The sequence below is a fragment of the Penicillium canescens genome (genome assembly GCF_028828765.1).
Source record: "Penicillium canescens strain IBT 15451 chromosome Unknown utg000013l_segment0_segment0, whole genome shotgun sequence".
Taxonomy (NCBI): Eukaryota; Fungi; Ascomycota; class Eurotiomycetes; order Eurotiales; family Aspergillaceae; genus Penicillium; species Penicillium canescens.
In genome coordinates, this window is record NW_026703975.1 from 1 (window position 1) to 26,931 (window position 26,931).

Sequence of the window (26,931 nt, forward strand, 5' to 3'; positions counted from 1 at the left end):
CCAGGAGCTAGACCCTTAATAGATTCTCCAACTCCGCCTGAACATTGTTGTCAGTACAGGATATGCTGCTGCAAGATTGCTACGCACCTTTCAGCCAAGTGACAGACTAGACTTAGCTGACCACGAATTTGGCTGAGGTGAGTATATAAAGGCTCTCCCATATCCTACTTTCACAACTCTCACCTCCACCCCATCTACATTTCGTTAGCTCCATCCGCCGTCCAATCATGGTCCGTTCAATCTGCTCTACGGGGGCTTGGCTCTCTGATGAGCTACGTTACAGCCAAATATCAGAGACCTGCCCAACGAGCTTTTGCTGTGGATTGTGTCATATTTGGACGGTAGTGCATTATTTTGTCTCGCAAAATCATGCAAAGACCTCGATTTTAGACTGCAGCCCAGCATCTGGAAATACAATATCAAATTCTGTGGCAGCAATCTGTTGTACCTACGTCAGCACGACAACATTGGTCTTGCGGAGGTTTTGCTCCTGCACAACGCCAACATCAATGCATTTACCGGAGGCAAAACTCCTTAATGAGGGCGCTGAAATTTCTTCCGCTGTGTGACCTCTTGCTCAATCGTCAGATCTAGACATCAACATTCAAAATCGTTATGTAGAGCGCCCTGTATGCCATCCACTACGGAACTTTTTCCACCGTCAAGCGCGTTCTTCTAGAACAACCCAACGCCCAGGTGGACATCAAGCACAAACACGGCTGAACGGCGCTCCACCTAGCAGGCAGTCTTCGCAGGCTGAATAGGGCCTCGTGCATCTGCTACTTTCTAGAGGCAGCGACCCCGATCTACAGGATGATTCGGGCCACTCGCCATGGGACTGGTACGTCGCTTCAATAGAATCGGGTAATGGAGTCGATTTTTCAAACGATCCGTTGGCCGAGGTGTTTTGCACCAATCATCACAGGAGGGCTGAGCTACCTCTTCACCATGCAGGCATCCTAAGGGTCAGTAGATGTTGCCAAACGGCTTCTCGGAAGCAAAAAGGGCCTGAATTTGGACATCCAGAACCGGAAATGGCCACATCGCCGCTCCATCTCGCCATTCAAAGCGATCGCCTAGAAAATGGTCAATTTGCTCCTAAGTCACCCCCTGTGCCAATGAACTGCAAAGACAAAAATGGCAATACGCCACTTTAGCGCATGAACTACTCGTCATGCGACGAGATAACCGGAAAGGCTGTTGGCCGAGAAAGACATCAACGTCAATTTTGCTTGAGGCCGCGGGAGTTTCAGACGCTGTTCAGTATCTTCCACCACGCCGCGGCCAGGCCACCGTGCTCCTACGACGGCTGCTTGCGGTGCCAGGGATCAGTCTGAATCTCTGTGTTGAGGCCATTACCTATCTCCGTGGCCGTATATCACGGACGCATGAACACGGTTGCTTGTCTGTTATGTGCAGGGCGTGGAGATCAATGGAATGGATGTAATAGATCCGCCCATTTGTCGAGCGGTTGCACATGGCCATCTCGATGTGGTAGTAATGACTCTTAAGTAAGACCACGTTCAGCATCAATGAAAGCACGATCGTGTAAACTCACGACAATTCTTACTTGCCGCCGTCAGGTGAATTGGAGATGGTTCAGGCACTACTTAAGCCATAATCGGATTGATGTGAACCTCAGGAATCAATGTTCTGAGGATCCATTGATGTTGGCGGCCGGGGGTGCATTCCTCGATTGTTAATGCACTTGGTGGTCAATCCGAGACCGACATACTTCAGCTGGTAAAAATCCCCTGCATTCTAACAAGGAACGATTGCATCCAGGGGGCCATTCGAAGCAGAATGGAAGATGCCAAAGACTCCGCAAAAAGATTGCTGAAGCGGTCTCCGGGGAGAAGGCTTATGGTCTGGAAGAGCTTTACATGACGCATTTCGGTATTGTCGGATGCAACGTATTCGCTGAGTTAATCGACACTTTCCGTTAGCTACACTGGCCAAAGCATATTCACTGGATCCGTAGTTTTTTTGTTTAATATATTGGGCAATAAAAGCGACATTGAAACATGAGGATTATCGCAGAATATTCCCACGAACCCGGCGTTATTCCAGATGCGTTACTTCCAGTAATTTTCTCAAATTACAATGCGGTCACATTATTGCCAAGTTGAAGAAGTAATCATGAATATGCAACCCTTCAATTTCTCTTGCGTTGTCCAAAAACCCTGATAGATTGATGTTCGGTATGGTGATCCAGCCAATGAGGATCCCAGTCAATCGACCCCGAGATGATTCCAGTGCCTGCTCAAAGAAGTGCAGCCGAGACAGCTGCTTGTCGTGGCGCAGCTGAAGTCCGTCCCTTTCTTGAGTCAGGTGTGTGCTAGCTTCCTTCAAGATCTGATTGCTCTGCTCTAGCTTCTGGCCATCGATGTAGCAGCTGGACACGCACGACTTACAGGCGTCGATAGAGTCCGATACCCGACCTGCTGGAAAGGCAAACTTGGGATCTGTCGCGTTCTAAGGCCCGCGAAGGCTGATCTGCGGAGGGTTAAAGTGTCAGTCGCCAAGCTATGTCTTGTTTCTGCTTCTCTTGCGAGGGAGAGCTGCGACGGTCAGCAAGAGCATTGGAAGCTGGAGCCGCTTTACTTACCAGTGGAGAGACATGACTGTAGCCTCCCAGAAACTCTCTTTTTCAGAAACGATTGGTAATGCAGGGGCCGCTTGTTCTCCTTTTTTCCTGGTCTACGGGCGTACCGTTAGGGCATCCATCTTGATCGCAGGGAAAGTCGAGTATCTGGGCAATAGTATGTCCACTAATTCTTGGAGCTTTTTATAGACTAGAAGACATCGGTGGCTAGGGTACCAGTCTCATTTCACCCATGGAAGTTAATCAGCGTAGTCAGCTTCTTCAATCGCTTTTCAATCTCAGCACTTGTTAACAGTCCGTTTAATGATGGTGCTGGTGATATCAGTCTCGTGATGTTGATGTTTATGAATGTGCCTCATATTAGTGGCTTCCTGATGAACGGTCCAAAAGATATATATTCAATCACAACGCATTTTCCACATTCGTTTGAGAGCTCAGAAATTCCAAAAGTAAATAGAGTAAAACTTAGAGGATTGAAAAAGAAAATCGAAAAACAAGGTATCCATCTCAACCATGATCACAGTTCAAAAGTTGACTCTCGTCAACAAGGGACGGCCAAGCTTCAACGGGTTGACGGGTCGAGTACGTACCCGCGCCCGCGCACGACCGTGGTCTGACGCTTTCCGCAGCCTAGACGAACAGAACCACACACAGCTCAGACAACCAACACTCGAGCGAGGCCAGAAAATTTCCGTCTTCCTTAGATGAAAATGTGAGCGCTCTTGGTAAAATCAAAGAATGCACAGCTTCCGTTGCCTCAATATTAAGACCGTAGATTCAACGGTGACCCAACGTTTCTTAACCGACTCACTTTGACTCATTTTCAACATGACTTTAGCATGTTTTCTCGATGAGCATCTAAGATTGCACCACGAATTTCGCTGCTAATAGTTGCGGTAGAATGAAGGCATGGGTTGCAACAGGCCTCACTTAAGATAACATCGTGTTCAACGTTTGCTCTCTAGTAGAGCCCGCGTGCTACAGGAGCCGAGAACCTATAAATACGTCCCTCTGCCCCCAGCAATTTGTTCTCCATTACCATCACTTGGCTATGCAGAGTCGAGCAGGTCTTCGATTCCTGATAAGTTCTTCCCTTTGACCTACTGGAATTTCACTGTATTGACATCTATAGTTACATCGTGGACCGACAAGCTCGAAAGTGCTTGTGAGACGCGACGACCGCCAGGTCCATTATGTCACTCATGCCAGCCGATCAAGAAGCAGATTTGGGTTAGCTAGTCAAAGTATCTATGCGAACATCTGTCCACCATAGCAGCCGACCACTGTCCGCTCCTGAATATATCGATGCAAAAGAGCGGTCGAGGTAAAGTCTGTCTCAGCGCGACCCTATCCGAGACTAGACTGACTTCAAAGACGATGCGAAACAAAGATCCATGCATTCCATCCAATATACACCAGCCACGGTGCCCTTTCCCGTGTCGTCTTTCAGAATATGTGAGTCATGCATTGCCTTGCCGATCGACAAGCTAACGATGGACAGGAAACCGTTGACAGCGCACCAGACCGAGTCCGAACCAGCTCTCCGTCAGTGCTCCGCGCAGGGTCATGGCTTACACGCCATTTCTGGCCGTATCACTTCAAACCATGCAACATGTCCTATGTGAAATACTGCAAACTAAGGCCGCGGACAAACAGCAGGATGCATAAGCCCCAGACGTTCGTTGTGCACGACGAGGTGAGTGCAATATCACGCCTCCTGCTGCGCCGGGTCCGATGATTTGTGCCAACTCTGTGCCGGAAACACAAACACCACAGACATCTCTATGCCATTGCAGGAGCAGCCAGCCCATCGCCAACCGCGACAATTCTTGTGGCGAGTAACCTATTCCCGCCGAGTCAGATAAGACCCAGGGCCCGACGCGCCATCGCGTCTTCCCCCTTCTCACCGCCTTCACACCATGAACAGCGGAGTGCCTCAACCTCTCGCTGTTTGCACGAAGCTGTCTCCTAATACAACTGTACAATTTTTTGTCACACGTGAGTTCGTCATGCGCCTTTGCCGTGTTGTGAACTTGTCGGTTCATCCAGCGCGGCTTCTCGAAGCGACAGCCGGAGAGTGTGACGAACCTGGATACAACATGGCATATTGGTGACTGCATCGCAGAACTGATTTGGCAGTGATCTAGTTGGTAAGCAGGTATGATCACGAATATTGTTGATTATCTGTCTCAAGCATACACTCGGATTCTTCACGAACGGCGTAAAGTACAACACCTTGTCCAACTGAATCAACACTTGCTGACTCGGGTCTCACCACAGGAAGACGCCGTCAGATTCCCATCACCCGAATGCAAAGCGAGCAAATCTCTTATCTGCTCGACCTCCCTACATCAATACCATCTATGCTTTGTTTCTTCCACATGACTACTGGTGGCATCGACGAGTCGCTACCTCGACCTTCTCCCAGTCGATTTGGTTCATCAGATCATGCGTTGGTATGCCTACCTGATGCAGACCCAATGGAGCGCATAGCAGTGTCTGTCTCCCGGCATTTGAACCCTCTCGTAGAATGGCCTACTTGCGGCTTGGATCCCTGGCGTCCAGTGGGTGACCATCGTTGTCCTCAGATGGCATCTAGCGTCTTTCGAGCCTGAAACCCCTAAGAAACCGGGAGACGCCAATGCTTTGTCTAGCTAGAGCCATATTTTCGTACTGGCGAGGTTGTTAGTCGGGACTGCTTGCATGGAGAAGGTGAGGCAAAAGTCCCGTCATTTCTACCCGAATCAACTAACAATAGCCAGTCAGCTTCAAATCGATGGACAAGACCGAGGATGGCAAACGATTGAGAGGACCCATGACCCAAGAACCACGCCTGATAGAGTCCCCCTGATTCCTCTTCCTCTCCTCGTTGCTCAGCTTATCGACATATTCGAGCGAGCGGGAACCACTCGGACATACACGGAGCTGCATGCTATCAGGATTGTTTGTCTCGTCCCTGTTAGACAGGAGCTTGGCGATTTCATTCCTAAGCCTGTGTTTTTCTATCCAAGCCCGAGCACTACGTGCAAAACCCATACACCTTGAATGTCAGAGCAGCTGGAGGTCAGTCAAGTTATCCAGTATCCTTCGTCCATTGAGACCGTCGTCTAACATATCGCAATTGGAGGCGCAAGCAGGTCTTGCCAGCAAATCACCGATTCCTCTACGTCTCTGAGCTCACTGTTCTTTGACCATCTATGATGTATTCCTCCGCGCCCAAGACGATATCTGGCATATCACTGTTCGAGCAATTCACCGTGAAGGTGGGTTTGATGTCTGTAACAGAATCACAAGAGCCCTCGGGTTCTAGGACCTCTGAATATCCTGTACAGCCTATACTGAATTGTCTAGCCCAATAAGCGCTCATGTTATATTTGCTTGGGGAGCAGTTGGAGCGGATGCCTGCTAGGGTCACACGTGGGTTAGAACACCCCTGTACAGATATCACCAGGTCCTGAGCGGTGATCGTGGAGAGTGTCTTTACCGGTTCTGATTCCAGATAGCTCGTTGGACCCCGATCGGAATTTAATCATGCTATATCAGCAGCGGCGCGTGATTTATCGCATGTAGTGGGGAATAAGCCTCACAGAAGGTAACGACCGTTTCTTCATCGCTGTAGTGGACTTCTACGAAAGACTGGTTCAATTTACTGGCGGGATATTATTCACAGAGTTGCGACGGCTCCTACATGTAGAAGGAGCGGATCAGATATTCCCGAGCCAAAGCTACCAATGACATGTTGACCTCGAGAGAACGAAACTCTCACTCTCGTGGTCGCTCTATGATGTAGGCATTCTAGTGTAGAATAGGTTCGAGTGACTAGCAATAGTCATTTCAAGCAATTTTTTCCGCGACGCAAGAAACCGAGCCTATCGCATAATCATCTTGGATTGAATCCGTGATTCGGATTTACGAAATACATCACATGGCTCTACACTTCCTAGTTCTGATCTTGAGTGTACAGTATGTTGCGTGATCAGAGTTGCACAATTCTTGAATTAGATCATCTCAATTGAGTTGGAGGCCGTAGTCAAGGAGTGTCCAACAGGGATCAAAATTGCTTTGCAGGATCAAAAAAGAGCAATAAAAGTTTCTATGATGTGGGGGACATGGCAAGAGACCGCGTTGCCTCTGTGAGACGGTGACCAGTACTCCCTTCACCGCCCGAACATTCACCACATCAACATCAAACATCAACATCAAACATCAACATCAAACATCAACATCAAACATCAACATCAAACATCAACATCAACATCAACACATCAACACATCAACGCATCAACACAACAACGCATCAACATATCAACACATCAACACATCAATACATCAACACATCAACGCGCATCACCACATCAAAACACAACACATCAACACTCTCACCAATTCTCACCAGCATGTTTGCTCTACGCCTGAATGAAGGGTGTCAATTTCACTACGCGAAAGCATTATCGGACCGCAAACTATCAGCGCAGAACATTTGGGAACCTCCCCTTTGATAAAAATGACAGTTTCGTTGTTATCGTATAATTTTGGCCATTGAATTTGGGACGATCTATCTAGGGCTCATTCTATCTATCCAATGATGATCCTTCGGAAAAAGAAACAGACTATGAGGAGGTTGGGCAGGTCTTTGCTTCTTCGAATACTGTTGAATATCGAATACTGGTCTCTAACACCACGAAGAGGTGCCTGCACATTGCTAGAGGGCTTGTTAACGCAGCAATCCCCTGCAAAGCACGTTTGTTGACGCAGAGCTCGTCCTGCGAAGCACATTTTTACACTCCGCGGGGCTCAGGGCAGCGAGGGAGCACACTCTTACACTCGCGGGGCTCAGGGCAGCGAGGGAGCACATTTTACACTCGCGGGGCTCAGGGCAGCGAGGGAGCACATTTTTACACTCGCGGGGCTCAGGGCAACGAGGGAGCACACTCTTACACTCGCGGGGCTCAGGGCAGCGAGGGAGCACACTCTTACACTCGCGGGGCTCAGGGCAGCGAGGGAGCACACTCTTACACTCGCGGGGCTCAGGGCAGCGAGGGAGCACATTTTTACACTCGCGGGGCTCAGGGCAGCGAGGGAGCACATTTTTACACTCGCGGGGCTCAGGGCAACGAGGGAGCACACTCTTACACTCGCGGGGCTCAGGGCAGCGAGGGAGCACATTTTTACATACACAGGGCTCATTGGCTGTGAGGGAGCACATTTTTACATACACAGGGCTCATTGGCTGTGAGGGAGCACATTTTTACAGTCACAGGGCTCATTGGCTGTGAGGGAGCACATTTTTACAGTCACAGGGCTCATTGGCTGTGAGGGAGCACATTTTTACAGTCACAGGGCTCATTGGCTGTGAGGGAGCACATTTTTACAGTCACAGGGCTCATTGGCTGTGAGGGAGCACATTTTTACAGTCACAGGGCTCATTGGCTGTGAGGGAGCACATTTTTACATACACAGGGCTCATTGGCTGTGAGGGAGCACATTTTTACATACACAGGGCTCATTGGCTGTGAGGGAGCACATTTTTACATACACAGGGCTCATTGGCTGTGAGGGAGCACATTTTTACATACACAGGGCTCATTGGCTGTGAGGGAGCGCAAATCTTACATCGCTGGGCTCGTGGCAGCGACAGCCGTGGTCACGGATGGTCTGGAGTACTTGGTTTCGCAGAGCCCATCCTGCGAGGGACACTTGTTGACGCAGAGCCCATCCTGCGGAGACTCTTGTTGTCGCAGATGTCCCTGCGAGGCGCTTTGTTGACGCAGGACCTAGGCTGCGGAGAACTTGGTAATGCAGCGGTCTCCTGCAGAGAACTTGTTAACGCAGCGGTCTCCTGCGGGTCTCACTTGTCATCACAGCGTCCCCCTGCGAGGTAGTCTTGTTGACGCAGCACCTCCCTGCGAGGATTATTGTTGACGCAGACCTATCCTGCGAGGCACACTTGTTGACGCAGAGCCCATCCTGCGAAGCACACTTGATCACGCAGAGCCCATCCTGCGAGGCACACTTGGTAACGCAGAGCCCATCCTGCGAAGCACACTTGTTGACGCAGAGCCCATCCTGCGAAGCACACTTGTTGACGCAGAGCCCATCCTGCGGAGACTCTTGGTGTCGCAGATGTCCCTGCGAGGCGCTTTGTTGACGCAGGACCTAGGCTGCGGAGAACTTGGTAATGCAGCGGTCTCCTGCAGAGAACTTGGTAATGCAGCGGTCTCCTGCAGATAACTTGTTAACGCAGCGGTCTCCTGCGGGTCTCACTTGTCATCACAGCGCCCCCCTGCGAGGTAGTCTTGTTTTCGCAGCACCCCCTGCGAGGATTGTTGTTGACGCAGACCTATCCTGCGAAGCACTTTTACGCTCGCGGGGCTCATGGCAGCGAGGGAGCACAGTCTTACATCGCTGGGCTCGTGGCAGCGACAGCCGTGGTCACGGAAACTCTCGAGCCCGCAGGCAAGAGAGGGACACTACGATGCATCAAAGTGTGAGGATCAAAGTGTGAGGACCGAAGTCCTGAGTTTTTTGGGCTGGGAATCCGGCCCCTTTTATAACTTTTCGGTCAAGTCTCTACCATGGAACCATTGCGCCGAGGGTAGAGAGATCACTGTCCTTTGGTTGGCGTTGAAGCAAGTCGAACGACGTTGAAACGGTGTCTGGACACCTTGTGGCCCGCAGATTCATGTTTCGACCTAGGATCATTTTTCTCAATCTTGCGTTGAGTATGGTGAACCGCTTTCATCCACTGTTGAAAGAAAGCAACGCCGCAAAAATGTGATCCCTACATATTGTTGAGTTTGCAATTAAATCGCTCAAGCGGTGGCACCCTACATCTGCCCGTTTAGCCACGGTCACCGTCTCTTTCATGAGGGTTGAAGTGCTTCAACTGATGCCAAAATAATAGGTTGGAACTTTTCTGGCTGACAGAAACGCTGGACTGTACCTGCGGTTGGCTGGAGGATCCTTTGGCCTCGCTCGAATCAATCCTGTTCATCCTTGGCCCCGCGCCGCTGAATGTTGTTTGTTTCCTGACTACTCGCAGCCAGCTAATGTTGCTTTTACCAGAATCTCTACTCCCTTACCGCACAGATAATGACATACTCTCAAGCTCAGGATGAGGATTGTCCTTCTTTGGGAGGGCATAAACAAAAGTCCAGAGCTTATTGGAAAGTTTCAATAGGAAACCGAGCCTAGGACAACCATGTGAAATGTGCAACCAGGCCCACGAGCTAGGTTCGCGTGATCGCCACCCCCTCGCAAGATTGCAACGCTACTATCACATTGATGAGACTCTGGATACAAATAGCGCCCGACGGACCAATCAAACACAATGCGCGAATTTAGACAGACGCAGGTACGGTACTGCGATGCAGATCCCAGCGACGACCCACGGGACACTAGTTCAAGGAGGTTCTATTTATGGCCCGAAGAAGAAGTGAAGGATTTGCAAAGGTCCAGACCGATCCACAAGCCCAAACTTGACGGCCGTCAGTGTCTGATGGAAAAGGACTTTGTTGCGTAGAGGGTACGGCCGAGGTACGGTCCAGGCAGGTGAGGTATTTGAATATCGGCGGAATTTTGGCAACAGAATGGTAGCCTAAATCCCGATCCGTGGTTATGTTTTCCTGGTTCCTGTCACAGGAGAATAATTCTCCTGTCAAGTGGCAAGTTGCTCCTTGTCTATCAGGTCTGTCGAATGTTCTAGAAGCTCTGACTTCTGTCCTGCATAAAGCTTTCCCGTAGAGATTGTACTCTCTGAATCCGACACAACCCCCCTCAATCGTCAGTCCCATATCCCTAGCGGATAGCGTGTGGAAACTTATCCGATCATGGACAGATCTCATGAGCTTATGTAAAAATATCTCCGGTTTTTGCACTAAAACCGAGGAACCGATTGGCTGCCGGAAATGGGTTGAGGTTGTGGGCCGGCGGCCCCTAAACTTTATCTCAATTACCCTCCACATCTTGATTACGACTGTAGCGAGAGAGAATCTTTCTAGTACACTGCTGGTCTGTTCCAATACCCCATACATGAACAGGTCGAAACTCTCGTGATTCTGCCCCAATTCTCTGGGCTTCTTTTGGGCTGTAGGGCTTAATCACGAGCAACCTAGAAAGCAAGTGAGGCAGTAGCCGGGGCCTGAATCCTTCATGACCACCGCATTCTCTCACCGAGCAGGCGATTCCATGGGTCTTCCAGATCAAGTGGTGGAAATGATTTGCGGTTCCGCTGATGATCGTCAGCTGCGCTCGTGATTCCACGGTCTCTGTCTAACTAATTTCCTCCTGACTTGGGTGTAGTTTAAAACAAATCGTACGCTTCACCCCAAAGATTACCCTGCTTTCGACCATCGACCCTATCAAATCCAAGCAGTCGTATTACCTTGAGCCAACAAGAATGCCGTATTTCCATTTTCCTAGAGCCCCCTTGCTACCATGTCCTGTCTCCCTACGGGAACACTCATAGTATCGTAAATCCTTATATGCTGTCCGCAGTATTTACCGGGCCACATAACACTCCGATGAAATCCTCCTGGTTTTGCATGACAAGGATGAAAATGTGTAGGCGGGTCTGTTCCAAGGGCACCACCATCGTGCTCGAGTCCTTTGACTTTGGGACATCCTCTATATTATTGTCATTCCAAAGAAGGGCGATTGCTACTACCTCTACGGAATACATGGAACGATATACAACTACGCTTATATTCCTCATGCTGAGGCTTCGTTGCTGATCACCGCCTTTATTATAGTAACATTTACTTGGACTCGTGTATCGTGGTAGTTGGCCACTGTTCCTTGGACATCGCAATGTAATGCTCCAGCCGATAAATGCTGCTAAAGTGCACGCTCTGTTCGCCGGTATCTCAGCTTCCTAGCAGCACAGACACGATGCACATAGTCCCACCTCCAGGATGACGAACGTGTTCTTTTAGGCCGGCACGGAAGCGGTGCTGGCGTCAAGCGGTCTGTGACAAAGGGTCAGTGTGTAATATGAGACGATTAAGTGTTTCGTACCTGAAATTGGGATCGTTTGAGTTGGCGTTTTGCTGTCATCGGGCTGGTTAGGGTCGGCCGCTAGAATTGTTTGGAACCATTTGTCAATGTTCCTTTGCGTAGGTGTCTTGGCCGAAAGACTCGACCGTGAAGCGCTACCGACCACGGAGCGCCGTACGGCGCCTGCTTGCTTTTGTTTGCTTGGATTTGGGGGAGATTTGGCACCAGTGCGACTCTGCTTCCGCAGGATATGGTACTTTTTTCCTCGTAAAGACTCAACGCTTCGATGCACCTGGTATTCTTCATAATATGCGTCGGAGAGAGCTTTCCACGACAGCTCCGGATGAGCATCCAACCATGGAAGAAGGTTTTTCTCCTCCCATTCTGGCCAGCCGCAAGCGTTACGTGGGGACATGGTTATGCTTGGGTAGTTGGCAGAAGTGGTCAGAACAGGTGAAGAAAACTGCAGAAAGTAAACTTGAAGATGTAGGGTTGTTGAGTTTAAAAGATTGAAGTGTGGCAGATAAAATCGACTTCTGTGTGTCTATGAGATTTGACCCAAACAAGCCCTCATTTTTTGATGCAACGCACATCGTTGAGAATCAACAACGTTGAACGCGGCCACAAGAGTCCATTCTTGTTGACAATTTCCCGTTGTTTCACCCATTTTTGAATTCTATTGTCTGATCCGCCTCTTAGTGAGTCATTGTTAAAAATGCGCAGATTCAGAAATAGATATCTACGGGCAGAATGTAGGAATGAAAAATGCGTGCACTTGCGAACCCCTCCTCAATTGCGAGCAAGCAGTCAATCCTGATCCTGCGATACAACATGCTATAAAACCCGAGCGCCTCCTCCTATCACAGAAAACCAGAACTAGGACCACTCCTCACCCCAGCGTAACTCAGACCCAAGTATGGGCGGAATTCGGAAAGTCTCGCACACTCCTCGACGACACAACTTTCGAAGCCGATTGCAACGTGCATTGTCCTTGTCGTCTTCTGAGTCTGAGGATACTGGTAGTCCATCCGCTACAGGCGATACCACAGAGGACGATTCATCCTTTCAGGAGGAACACGACTCTGTCGACCAGGACAATAGCACCTCGGCCGATGAGAGTGAGCAAGAAGCTGTACGACAGCGGAAGACTGTGTTTGGACACCAAAGGGACTTGGAACCACGCGGGCAGACTCAGCTTTCCGGAGATGGCAGTTCGGTTGCTCTGGAATGCCTGACGGATTAAGTACAATCCTATCAAGCACATAATCAAGACTGGCCTGCTAACAACATCTAGACTAGATAATCGGATGCGGTCAGTAGTGGTCCATCTTGAGTGACAATGTAAAGCGCTAACTGTCTTCGCAGGTCTATTGAGCGCTCATCGCAGGACCAAGCCACCTGGAATGAAACGATACGCAATGACCTGGCCGACATTTTTGGTCGATTGGCAATCGTCGAAAGTGAGATCCAAAAGGGGACACGGCAGGGTTCAAATAAAGCTACAGAGGGCCAGAAGATCGGCCGATCCCTGCGCCGGCAGCAGTGATGCGACTGGAGCTTTACTTGGATGCCGAACCATGTATATCAGACCAAGATCAGTCTGTATTGGTCTTGAGGTATGACCACCAGTTCAACCAACAGAATATGAACACGCTCATCATTGACGCTGGATTGGACGGTCACTGGACAAAACTCGATTGACTCAATGCCAAACTGACGCCATGGCGAGCGATGGACCGTTTGTCGTTGCATGGGGTGTTTGTATTTTACCAGTGATCTTCTAAGCTCTGCAGACAGAAAAGTTTGACTGGTATATGGACTGTACCGAGATGGCTTTTTTGAACCCTCGTGCTATTGTCGCGAGCCACCACATTTTACCGAGTAGATTAAAGATTTGATTATTTCCATCATTGCAGCTGATTTGTATTGACTGGCTCACTATGCTTGTACTTGGTCTGTATAAGTGACGAAATTCCCAAGAAGGCTAATCCTACAGTAGTGCTCTAGAATCATACGCCATATAGCAAGGTGCGATCCTTAGCAGTTGATACTCGCACAGTAGTGCCACATCTATCGACTTGCGATATCCCACTCAACGAGCAATTGCTATTTGTGATTGGGCTGGACCAGGATACTACGGCAAGCTTTGGCTGAACGCCGAGAAGAACTAATGGCTATAATGCGCAAGAGAAGCGCGGATTTCTCCATGAAACCCATAGCACAGATATAAGTAATATTCGGATAGGACCGTTGGAAATGCGTTTACTTTACGGCAAGGGATCCCAGTGTGTAACAAATCCACAGGCCCGCGTGGCAGGGCCTTTTCTCTCATCCAGAGCGTACCCGGGCGTCTCGGCCTGGAGCGGTGTGATGTCGAATACTCTACGGCTGTCTCGCCATAAGTAAGAGTCCAATCTACGCTTATATTTATTTATGGCATAATAAATCGGCCGTGGAGGTTGTAGCGGACTCTGCCGCTAATCTGCACCGAATACTGCCTCGAGCCGCCCGTGCTCGGATCTATTAGACAAAAGCACATAGCCGTCCCCTTCAGGGCAATTAACAGAATTGACAATACACACAATTTCGCACGGTACATGTATAATAAGAATGTGGCGAATGCTTCTTCATGAACTATCTGCGCGTCGGCTATATTAAAAAGCCAGTCGTCTGCAGGAAAGACATGACTCGTAAGAGTTTCGGTCCTTTCCATACATAGAAGCTAGCTCACTCCATCAGTAGGACCTTGCCCAATCAACACACCCCAATTGTGCTCATCTCAGTTGGTGGTAGCTAGTTCATGTTGAGTACCAAGCGGGACATTGTCATTGTTCGATTGGGAGATGCTGGGGAGCATATCGTGGCCAAGCGTACCCGCGCCGCCCTGATCAGGCCATTCCGCCTGGATCATTCCGGAGCCTGGCAAATAGGATGCCAATCGTCTGTTCTGAAAGGCGTCGATCGTGCTCCAGAATCGAGTGGTCGTGGAAACCAGCTCTGCGTGTGCCTGATCCAACACCAGCTATATATCATTCCACGGGACCTGATCTTGCAAAGCGGTGTTCGTGGATTCCACCTGCTGCTGCAATTGGCAAATCTCACGCTGGAGCTTCTGCTGCTCGGCTAATGCGGTATCCCTCGCCGTAACTGCGATTTGCAATTCCGAACTCTTTTGCGCTTTCTCAGCCTTGAGCTGGTCCAGCAACTGAGAAAGATCGTGGTTCTCTCCATCTCTCTCCTCAAGCACCTCTTGAAATTCCTCCTCAATATTGCTCATCACCCGGAGACACTTTCTATGCGTCGCTTTGTCGGTTTCCCTTTTGGGCTTCTTCGTAATTGAGGATGTCTAGCATGGTCAGTAAAGAGTACATTGAAATAAAAGGGATGCCGCCGGGGCTGTTCTGGCCATAGCGTAGTACGATCCAAACAGGTGAGCATTGGCGTACCGAATCTCTGTGTGATTTCGTCTCTGGTTTGCGTGACTTTCGTCTATCCTTGGTCTCAGGACCAGTAGAACGAAGGGAATAAGACGGTGCAGCACGCCGCCGTACGCCGTCAGACCTGAGGTCTGCGTTATTCTGAGGATGCTTGGGATTCTTTGCCATGTTCGAACTTTTGTTTTTCTCAATCAACAGTGAATCAACCAGGCACAGAAGGGATGAGAACAGTATCAGCAGTGACCTGCCGAGAATCGAGCATTATATAGGAATAGGGAGAGGCCTAAGCATAAGATCGGAAAGAGAGCAGTGCTCCTGCCAAGCAAGTGCGTCGGGACGAAAATCACGAACTCAAAAGATTGAGGACTACTTTATATGCCGGACTCCGTGGAGCGTTAGCGCGAATGCACTAAACATCTGCCCTTCGATTTTACTATCGGGGATGCGAGCAATTAGCCCGCACAAAGATGCATGGGGATGCACAGTATCTTTTCACAGCATGAACAGGCCAGCCTCATATTATTACAAGTAATATCACGCATGAGTTACGTTGTACTTTAGTAAAAGTTCAAGCGACAGGCTCAATAAGAACCAAGAGTACATGGAACCTCGACAATGAATAAGCAATGTGTCGTCCAAATTGTGTGATCACCAGACCAGTTTATATGGTTTAATGAGGGTTCGGAAGATAGGCTGCGAAGTCGATTTTTTACGCCTGGAGTAATTACTACGACTGATACATTCCAGTGAGTTTTTGGAATAAGACTTATATTCAGGACGAAATAGAAGTTTTTCAACCGGTATAGGAAGATTGATAAATATGTGTATTTTGAAATGCTGTTATAACCATAATTCCTAATTCCAACCGAAAACTATTTCTGGCATACAATGATCCAAATTACATGTGTAGCCAGGAGACATGATTCCAAGGCAACAGGAACTCAGTCGTGACAGGTAAAATACATACCGATAAGCTACTAGAGCTAATATCTAGGATCTAGTTTCTTTCTGTATCGGTGTTTGAGTCGTTTTCAGAAAGGGGAATTACATGCGTAACGATTACCAAACCTTCCCAAAGATAGAGCGTTGTTGCATCCGAGCTTGCGAGATTGCCAAGCATTTTGTAGGCAACGCGCAAGTTTCTACTATTCCAATGACAGACTGCACCCTTTTCTAGTAAAGTGAAATGTGAACGTTCATTATTTTCGTTGGTATCACCAGCTAGGTACCGTGTACACAGTTAAGTGAACAGTGTTCATGCCCCTAAAGCGAAAGTTGATTGATTCATGTAGATAGATGTGTATTCCAGGTCGTGGTCCAATGCCCCTGAATCCATACGGCGGGAGCCGCAGCTTAGCAAGATTACGTACAACATGTCTTTGCTTATTCTGGCTGAAGGATATGTCCCGACACGGACAAAGGAAGTCACTGTCATAGTGTGTTTGCAATTTAAAATTCCACTTTTACATACGTAGAGAAGTCCAGGGCACAACTTGCGCGAAAGAAGGCTAGCTGGAAAAAGGTATGGTTTCCTAAGTAGCGTCGCACCAGTGAGGCATCGTCTCTGGTGAATCATCAGCGATCAACTCCGTGATATTTTTTCGCCCATCTCCGATGGAGGGTCTGTTACGTTTAAGTGAAACAGGTGCAGGCGTGTTTCATGAGCCTGACAGGATGCAGAGTTGAAGCACTTTAGCTGTGCGTTATCCGGAGTGTTATCTCCGTCATAGCTGACCGGCGCGAGTAAGGTGCAACCGAGGGGTTGACCAAGAGCGATAGCATCTATATCATGCCGTGATGCTAGTTCTGCAACATCGATGTACGAGCGCAGTCGGTTCACCACTCTAGACGGGCGTTCGGAAAGTTCCTTGTACGTCCAGCCATACGCTAAGAAACCCTGAAGAATCAATGCTGTTGCCACCTTGTCCAGTGAGCAGCCTTTCTCCAGGATTTCAGGCCGCTGCAACCTGAGATATTCCAATAGAAGAGAGACATCTCCCTTACTTAGTTTTCTTTCCCACCTGTTTCAATCTAGTCAGTTTCTTGCAAATGTCTGGAAGGCGTACAACACACTTACACTGTGTTTATCTGGCTACCAAGCATGAGCAATAGCCCCGGGCCGGCATCCATCAGAATTTGCATGTACCTTTGGCCAGCCTTACGATCGGCTTTTACAGCGCCTATGGAGGCTGATATGCTTGCTGCCTGCAAAGACAAAGCGGCAGACTTTCTGCCACGGCCACGGGATAAGCGGAGGAGGTCAGAGGTCGCCAACTGTTCAAGATCATGATCCAAGAATATGTGAAAGAGGCGACTTGCACAATCATAATCATCGCGGCCACGCTTCACCCGAAGAAAACCATGAAACAGTCTCTGAAAGCGAGCGACTGGACTTGTACCAACGCCGGAGAAAATCCTTTCCCGAGTGGACCAAAGATTCGCGTATGTTGCTCCATCGAGTTCCATGGCATTGATTAAACCCTGGAGCGCCCGGGCTAGATAGGTTGCCCTTGAGTTTCGAGATCCCAATCTGGCCCTGAAGAAAGCCGCCGCATTCGTATGGTTCTCCAGAGGAGCATAGGCCGCATCGGTAGAGCCGGTCTCAACCACCCCGTCTGGCTGGGAGGAAACGGATGGAGACAGTTCAGAAGCAACCAGCGAGAAGTTGGGTGTCTCCGATTCCTCTGGAGTGGAAGGGAAACAAGTCCTCTGTTCCAGACCAATCACAACAGGGCTTGATGCAGCTTCAGCTATGAAGGGGGTGATATCAAGCGAAAAAACTTGTTGACAAGATTCCATAGACCTTTCTACTTCCAAGGCCATGGTAGCTGCCCCTTCCTGATATGATGGCGAGTCGAAGAGGATCCGTCGTTCGGTTTCTGTGCATTGGAACACAAAGCCGCGAAAGCACCCAAGTAGACCCTTATAACGACACTCAGATATAGGAAATAACACAACAGGGTGCCATACTGACCGGTGAGTTGACAATAAGAGACGGAGGAATTGTCCGGAGCATCCAGGCTATAAGTTGTTCGTTGGTTTCGTAATCCATCAGAATTGGGGACCTGCTAAGCCGTACAAATCAAACTCAGGGGCGAAAAATTCCGGGAGAGATAGCCAGAGTCACAATGTCGGCATTATATTGTTCTTGGATTGAATTATTGGCACAACTTTCAGAGACAACGACACCAAGTGAGAGAGGGACAATTCCTGGCCGATTTAACGAAGAACAAAGGGGTACTTATTCCCCCACCGCATCCCTTTATTCCATATCAATGTGAAACTTATATAAATGCACATGTGGAGTTGCAGCTTTGGCTGGAGCTCACAGGTTGCGTTGTTTAGATTAAAATCCTGGTATTCAAACATTCCCGCTACATTCGGTGGGATCAAGCCAAGTGGAGTTCTTGCATAGAGTTTCCAGTACTTCGCCCGGCTGACTGCAGAAAACGCAGAATTTATGAGTCAAAAGACCTGAATATTGTCCATAGTTGTCAAAGAATGACTAAAGTGGGACGAAATACTTAAAGACAACAGCAGAAATGCTTCGAGGGTAGCGAGCGACGTGTGGGAAGAAAAGGGGCAAAAAAGACAGGAACGAAAAATGGGGCTGAGAAACTCCATTTATCTCTGAAGGAGTAGCGGCCAATGGCACGGAGGGCAGTGTGGGTAGACTTGGGCGGCAGACAGAGTTGAGAGTGCTGAGAGTCTACAGTGTAGGAAGGACTCGAGAGGCCAGGGATCGCCGGTCACTCGGCCCGCAGCACTGCCGTTCACCAAAAGCTTAATTTTCCAAATGAGCTTTTTCTCTTTTTCTTCCGTGTACGTGATTCCCCAGTGGCGCTGTTAGACTTTACATGCCCAAGACCGCCGCACGACAGGGAATACCATATGGTATTCGATAGAATCATTACCATTGTAGCTGTATTTATTTGTAATTCTATTAACGTTGAGCTGAAACTCTAAGTTAACTATTCTCATTGATGACTTGGGGAATAACTCGGGCCTGTTTTGAAGCCAAGATTCATAGAAATTGTACTGTTCCTCGGTATGACGCCACGAATTCCGGACCGCAGTTTCTAGATGCCAATCCAGTGCTAGATGATGCTAATGGTCTGGGCCAGTAGTCGATTACCCTCCTCTAGTCTCTGCCTGATGAGGTCGAACGTTTTCGGATCTGCTCGATAATTGTCATACTGAGTTCTTCCTCGACGTGATCAGCATAATTTCAACAAGTCTTCTTTGCACACTTCCCACTATTACTATCGCTAGCGCAGCATGCGAGGCATTGAGTAGAGATATTTACTGCACCAAAGCTCTTAGTTAATTTTCGCCCATAGTTCCGTTGATGGGTGTCGTGTGTCAAGTGCGGCTGCTGACCTTGTATTTTATCGCGGAGGCGTTGAAATGGCATGTTAAACTCTAACTCTAACGCCAAAAGTTTGGGTTGAGGGCGAATACACGTAAAAATAACGAAAGTGAAAATTTCCATCGTTGAGCTAGTTACTATTGAGCCTATGTAGACATATATGGCAAGGAGGTGCGAGGTTAATAGAGACGGGGATTGCTTTCCTTAGCTTAGAGCACAATCGGTATAGCCGAGCCTGTAAGCCAGGTATTCAGTTGATTGTTTCCTACCTCCCGTTGTCTGAGACAAATGCCTCAAGGTAAGACTAAAACGGATAAAGAAAGATATCCTAGTTTCCTCTTCCGCCAATTAGGACAGTTATGCCGCCTTGATATTACTTTACGGAAGGCCTTTTGGCAACACAGGATACCACCTTTCTGTTGCAGTTAACCCTTTGTGGAGACGGTCCTTTTAGGTATGTAGAAGTTGAACTCCAGTTATCTATGAAACCGCCTCTTAAACTTAATATGTACTGGCCCCAATATTGTCAGGGGTTTGGCGCCCCCTGGCGCGAGTACTTGTTGCTAGGGAAGTAACGGAGGTCAAATACTTCTGTTACACCACTGTACAATCAAAAATTCTTGATGGGAGATCATCCGAGCCGAGGTTTAACTTTAATCTCACTTCTATCCAGGTATGATGTTGTGCCCCTCCTTATCGTCGGTGATTTGCAGGAATCCCATAGGCTACTTCAATTGTGGTTACTACCCCAGGAACGACACAATAATTGCGCCGCGGCTTGCTCCACAATACCCGCTTACAAGATGCATACGGCAAGTAGAACTCACGAATACGGGGCATAGTTAACGATTTGGAAACCAACCGATGGATCTTCCAATGCGGCAGCATTTCGGGTGTCGGGATTGGATATCTCCACATTACCAAAACTCATGCGATGATGTAGAGTAACAGTTTAATTCTCAGTCACGGTCTCTTTTGATAGTTCGTCAATCATGCCAGTTGGTTCCCTCAGTGCTAGGCTGTAATCTGCGATGGGAATGGGGCAACTACCTTTCGACTTGTAAAGTTAGTTCGAGTCGCTACAGAACGGTTACATAACTTACCCGAATATGACAGACGCAGAGAATCTCGGAAGGTTCACGGTGGGCGGGGTTGAGACAAATGGGCTGGGTCACTGTACCTTAGTAATGTGTTTAATATAATGCCGCCTCACTCCTAGCGCGCCTCCCGAATCCATTCGCTTCCACTTACAGATGCTGCTCCACAACTGTGGGCGCGTGCTTACTAGGCATCATTCCGACTCGAATCAAAGGCCCGTAGCCGGCCAATAGAATGGCGAGTATTTTGAATAAGGTGTGTAGGACCTGTTGGCTTCTTGGCAATTTTGCTTACGGTTACGGAGTACGTACGCGGTGGTGACCAGTAAGGCACACAAAAGGGTCTCTCCGTACCGAAAAGTAAGAGAGATGCCTTATCTGCGTTTCCTCAATTTTCATCGCGCCACCCATTGGTCTTGGTCGCAAGATCTGCGGATCCGTTACCTAAAACTGAATATATATCCACCCGAAATTCCTCTAGAACTCAATGTTATGCCGATGGAGAAATTTCGGCCGGATAAATAATCTGCTCTAATTAGCTCCGCACTTTCATGAAGCTCCAGTGGTGCGTCAACCGGGCTTACCTTTGCTCCTGAACTTTATTTAAGATGAATCGAGCCTTTCGGGGCGTCCGAAGGCTGCTAACTGTGTCCCTTTTGCCGGACCCAACAGGGGAATTGCATACAAGGTTGACTGTAATCTTAAGAAACCCCATATTCACTAAATTATGAAAGGGTCGCATTTGCACCAGTTTCGAGGACAGTATCGCCCGGTTACTTTTGTTGAACCGTCCACTCATTCCTTGTTCCTGTATACTTACCTTAGTCATTCCCTGAACTGATCATTTCAAAACGGAGGCCTCGCCTAGAACACCACTGTCGCAAATTGCGTCTCAGCTCCCTTTCCACTTTTCTCGTCGTTGTTGTCAGTGCCTTGGGCCAGCATGAGAAGCCTAGACATTATCATAGATATGGCAAGTTTGAAATCTCTTGCGGGCACCGCGGTGGAATCCACGGTGGGATGAAAGCCGTTGCCTACTTCGGCAACTGGGTACGAGCGAACTCACGCTGAACTTTCATTCCCCGACGAATTTTTAGTTTAATAGTACTTTCGCGATACATACAGGATATCTACGGAGCCAACTACTTCATCACCGATGTTCCAGCAGAGAACTTGACCCATCTTGTCTATGTTTTCGCCAACGTCAACACTACTACTGGCAGCGTGTATGAACACATCAACGTCTTTGGAGAGTAGGCCTAGCTAAAAGACATTATACATAGGATATTGAGTGACACTTGGGCCGATCTCCAGTATGCGTACCCTGGAGATAATACCACTGCGCCGGGAGAAAATGTATGTGGGAATATCAAGCAGATGTTCCTGTTGAAGAAGAAGCACCGCCATCTCAAAACTATGCTTTCCATCGGTGGGTGGAGCTACCGCGAGAATCCTCCCCCCCCCCCCCCCCACCTTTCTTTATGCTTGTATCTAGCACCAAGCGGCGGAATTTTGTTGATACGGCCGTCCAATTGGTCGCAGATCTCGGCTTCGATGGAATTGATATCGATTATGAGTACGTCGCAGACCACAGTCAAGCGGCGCAGATGGTCGATTTGCTTAAGCGTCTGCGCCAGAGTCTGGACCAACTGGCAGAGAAGACAGACGCTACATCCCCATTCCAGATCAGCTATGCCTCTCCAGCGGACAAGGACAAGGCTGTCATGTTACACCTCACTAGCATGACCCCGTATCTCGATTTCTACACTGTTATGGCTTTGGACTACATGGGACCCGGATTCAGCAATTACTCTGGCTACTTGTCAAACTTGTTCCCGGATGTCCGCAATCCACGTGCAACTATTATGATACAAACTCGAGCCTTGATTTTTACATGTTTAACGGTCGGGTTCCACCCAACAAGATCGTTCTGGAGAACCCGCTGTACGGTCGTGTCTTCAATGGCACTAATGGCGTGGGCGATAAGTTCTCCAATGGCGGCACGCAGGGCAGTCTTGGTACCGCTGGGCTTTGGAATTACAACGCGCTTCCCCTACCAAAATTCGACGTAAAGGTTGTTAACGTTCCCCGTGTCGGCGGAAGCTACAGCTACGACGCCAAGCAGAAATACCTGATTAGCTATGATACTCCTGAGATAGCTGCCCTGAAGGCTGAGTATGTTCAGTGTTTGGGTCTTGCTGGCACCGCCTGGTGGGAAGTTAGCATGGACCGAAACGATACTCTGAGTCTCATCGGCACCACTGTCTCTCTGTTTGGAGGCGCTGGCGCTTTGGATCAGTCTCTTCACAACTTGAACTATCCCACCAGCACATATGTTAATCTGAAGGATGGCTTCTCTGGCAATTAAATCAGCCACCATGTTGAGGAATTTCAAAATGGGTTTGGTTGACTAACTGCAAGGTTTTCTAATACCAGGCATGACCAGCCACCCTACTGATCTTGTGTGTTCTCCGCCTTGTTCGACCTGGATTCTATGACGTCTAGTCGCTTTCCAGCCTTTCATTAATCATTGCAGTGAGGATTTTTCTCATTTATCATTTTCTGCTTTCCTCTTTTGTACGTGTGCCTGAAGGTAATCACAGTCACAACCAGTTTCGGGCCTTTTACAAGCCCTTCTGGCCCTATCAGATCTTTCCCTCCTTCAATCCCCATGGCCGCCATTGTCTCTTCTTACTAATAGACTGCTCAATCAACTTTGTTAGTTCGGCTTTTCTATTTTCTCTTCATAATCCTTGCTGTTTCCCATGTGTTATTTGTCGCCTCTCCCTCGTCCGCTCGGGGGGCACAATTAGTGTTGTTTTTAGCACATGCAATTAGTGGATTCTAACGGGTTGAAGGATTCTCGTGCATGCTAGTACTGAAGGAGCCAATTAATCGATTTTATTGAAGAATTAATTACCAGGTCGCTGTTGAAGGCGTCTCATAGCCTTCGGGGCTATTCGGGCGTGTTACGATGCCGATATCCCAAACTGGCCCTTTTTACCATACAAAACCATATGGAAAAGCAGGTACAGAGTACCCGGGTGGCCTTGGCGAGCCGTGTCAACGTCTAAGCGAAACAAATTTTGAAAAAGGAACATATCAAGCAGAATTAGCGATCTATTCATCCTGAATTCCTAATTATGCCAAGGAAGCCAATAAGTGGCAAGCCCAAAATCCTGTTGGCGGGCGACCAGGGTGCTGTCCAAGCCGGGCCGGGCTGCCTGTGGACGAGCCAAGGGCCACGGCGAGGCTTAGGCGTTATCCATGAATCCAATCGCGCATCCCCACTGCAGCCATACGCGCAAGTGTCTGAGTTATTCGGATCTTGACAGATCCAATTGCATGCAGTGCAGTGCTAAATGTAACGGCCAGCAAAGGATGAAATACAAAACATTCAGCTACAGGAAGGTTAATAACATACGGGTCCAGCATAATCACAATAAAGACACTGGCGTTTATCTAGAAACGCAGAGACGATAGTGGGAGAGGATTGGACTAGGGCAACAAGTACGGCGAAGACAGTTGCACAGGAAATCTTGATTGAGACCATTTTGATGTGGTGTTGTCGAAGAAAAAGGAGTTCACCAGAAGAAAACTGAAAAGACGTTCACAACTAGTGTCTGATTCGCAGAATTGTATACTAAAAGTGTATCATATCAGACAGCGCTTCTTCATGGGCCCTATCTTTGGTTCGGCTGTCCTCGGTCTTGTCCACTTGATTTGAAGCTGAGATGGTTATTGTTATTTTATTCGGCTAGAAATGACTGGACTTTCGCCTCACCTTCTCCTTGCACGCACACTTAAACTAACAACCTGGCCGTCTACGAAAGTACGGCTCAAGCAAGGCGAAACATCGGCTCCTCGGGCTCGAGAGACGCAGACGCCATCTGAGGACAGCGATGGTCACCCACTGGACGCCGGGGATCCGAGCCGCAAGCAAGCTATCCTATGAGGTTGTTCGAATGCCGAGAGGCAGACACTGCTATACGCTCCATTGGGTCTTCCATCAGGTAGGCATACCAGCGCATGATCTGATGAACAAAATCCACTGCGAGAAGGTCGAGCTCGCGATCATCGATACCATCGGTATTCATGTGGAAGAAACAGAGCATGCGATGGTGTTGATGCAGGGGAGGTTGAGCAGCCCAGACATTAGCTCGCTTCGCATACGAGTGTGAGAATCTGAGAGTGTCTTCCTGTGGTGAGATCCGAGTCAGCAAGTGTTGATCCAGTTTGACGAGGTGTTGTACTTTACGTTGTTGATGAAGAATCCCCCGAGCATACGCTTGAGACAGTTGGTCAATTAAGATCGTCATCCTACCAGCTTACCAACTAGATCACTTCCAATTGTCTTCTGCAATGCAGTCACCAATATGCCATGTTGTGTCCAGTTCGTCGCACTCTCCGGCTGTCGCTTCGAGAAGCCGCACTGGATGCACCGGGCAAGTTCATAAGATGGCACTAGCGCGCGACGAACCCACCTGTGACAAAAAATTGTACAGTCGTATTGGGAGACTGCTTCGTGTAGAGGCACTCCGTTGTCGACGGTGTGAGGCAGTGAGGAGGGCGTAAGACGCAATGGCGCGTCTGCCCTTTGGTCGTATCTGATTCGGCGCGAATAGTTTATTCGCCATAAGATTTTCGCGGTTGGCGATGGGCTGCTCCTACAACGGTATGGAAGTGTCAGTGGGGTTCGTGTCTGTGGCACAGACTTAGCAGAAAATCAAAACCGGCACAGCAGGAGGGGCGATATTCCACCCACCTCATCGCAGAGAACGAACGTTAGAGCTTATGTGTCCTGTTGTTGGTCCGCGACCTTGCTTTGCAGTCTTCACAGAGGACATGTTGCATGGTTTGAAATGATAGGGTAAGAAATGGCCTGTAAGCCGTGACTTTGCGCGGAGCACTGACAGTGCTGGGTCCAGCTCACTTTGGTGCGCTGTCAACGGTTTCCTGCCCATCATTAGCTTGTCGATCGGCGAGACAATGAGTGACTTACATGTTTTAAGAAAGACACAGGAAAGGGCTCCCTGGCTGGGGTATATTGGACGGAACGCATGGATCTTTCTTTCGCATCGTCTTTGAAGTCAGTCCAGTTTCGAAAATGGCCGCGCCGAAATCTACATACCTGTATGGAGATCACTTTCTTACGTCGATATTCAGGGCCGTGACGGGGGTCGGCTGCTATGGTGGACAGATGTTCGCATAGATACATCGACCATCTAACATGAATCTGCTTCTTTGACCGGCTGGCTTGGATGACATAATGGACCTGGTGGGGATCACTTCACAAGCACTTTCTAGCTTGTAGGCCCACGATGTATCCATAGATGTCAGTACAGTGGAAATTCCGGTAGGGATTAATGGAAGAACTTATCAGGCACCTCAAACGCAAGGCCTGCTCGACTTTGCGTAGCCAAGTGATAGAATTGTAGAACAAATTGCTGGAGGGGAAGACGTATTTATAGATTTCTTGGCTCCTGTCGCGTACGTGCTCTGCTAAGTAGCAAACGTTGAAGGGCACGATGCCTATGCTAAGTGAGGTGTGTTGCAACCCATGCCTTCGTTCTACGGCAACTTTTTGCAGCAAAATCCTTGATTCCTTTTAAATGCCCACCGAGAGACGTGCTGGATTTGTGTTGAAAATGAGTGAAGTTGAGTCGGTTAAGAAACGTTGGCTCACTGTCAATTCTACGGTCTTCTATACTGAGGCACTGGGAGCTATTCAATATTTGATTCATGTTTTGATTATCTCATGCGTACTATTTTATAAATTTAGTTTACACCTCTTTGCAAAGATACAAAGCGGAATAAGTTGCTGTTCTGTTCACTGGTGTCGCTAATGCTGACAAGGTTGCTGTGCACCGAATATATATTTACTAGTAAGCAACCTCAGTGAATGAGCAACATCCTCAGAGAGATTGTGTCTTCACATTAAGCCGTGAGCCTGCATCGCTTCGCACTTGCAATGCTACGTCAGGTATCATGTCGTGCTGTTCTTGAGCCTGACCATCCTCTCGTATATCTGCTTGAATTTTCGCTGGCTATTTACGACACGGAGTTGAGAAGCTCTAGCACCGCTTCTGTCCGTGCCAATGGTAGTGGTGTCAGGCCGTACTCATCCTTCAAGTCCGCCCTAACATCATTTCGCTCAACCAGTAGCTTCACCACTTCTTCATGTCCACACTTAGCTGCCAGTGACAGCGGCGTCAGACCATAACTATCTTTCGTGTCCGCCTCCACATAATCCCGCCACAGTAGCAGCTTCACCACTTCTCTATATCCACCCTCAGCAGCATGCGACTGTGGGGTTCGACCATCGTTATCCCCCGAGTCCGCCTTAACATCATCTCGCTCAACCAGTAGCTTCACCACTTCTTCATATCCGCACCCAGCTGCGTACGATAGTGGTGTTCGACCATTCTT

At 48.7% G+C, this 26,931-nt stretch overlaps 2 protein-coding genes across 2 annotated transcripts; one reads left to right on the forward strand and one right to left on the reverse strand.

The window, feature by feature from the left end:
* Window positions 1-16,618: 16,618 nt before the first annotated feature.
* Window positions 16,619-18,052, reverse strand: N7446_014099 (uncharacterized protein; the record flags this gene model as incomplete). Its single annotated transcript, XM_058522838.1, has 3 exons — window positions 16,619-17,057; window positions 17,114-17,958; window positions 18,011-18,052. The coding sequence occupies 3 exons, from the start codon at window positions 18,050-18,052 to the stop codon at window positions 16,619-16,621; spliced, it is 1,326 nt and encodes a 441-aa protein (XP_058364789.1).
* A 3,470-nt stretch (window positions 18,053-21,522) lies between these two features.
* N7446_014100 (Endochitinase B1) lies at window positions 21,523-22,870 on the forward strand (the record flags this gene model as incomplete). Its single annotated transcript, XM_058522839.1, has 5 exons — window positions 21,523-21,552; window positions 21,628-21,728; window positions 21,786-21,931; window positions 22,045-22,324; window positions 22,384-22,870. 5 exons carry the CDS (start codon window positions 21,523-21,525, stop codon window positions 22,868-22,870), a joined length of 1,044 nt encoding a protein of 347 aa, XP_058364790.1.
* Between the last annotated feature and the right edge of the window lie 4,061 nt (window positions 22,871-26,931).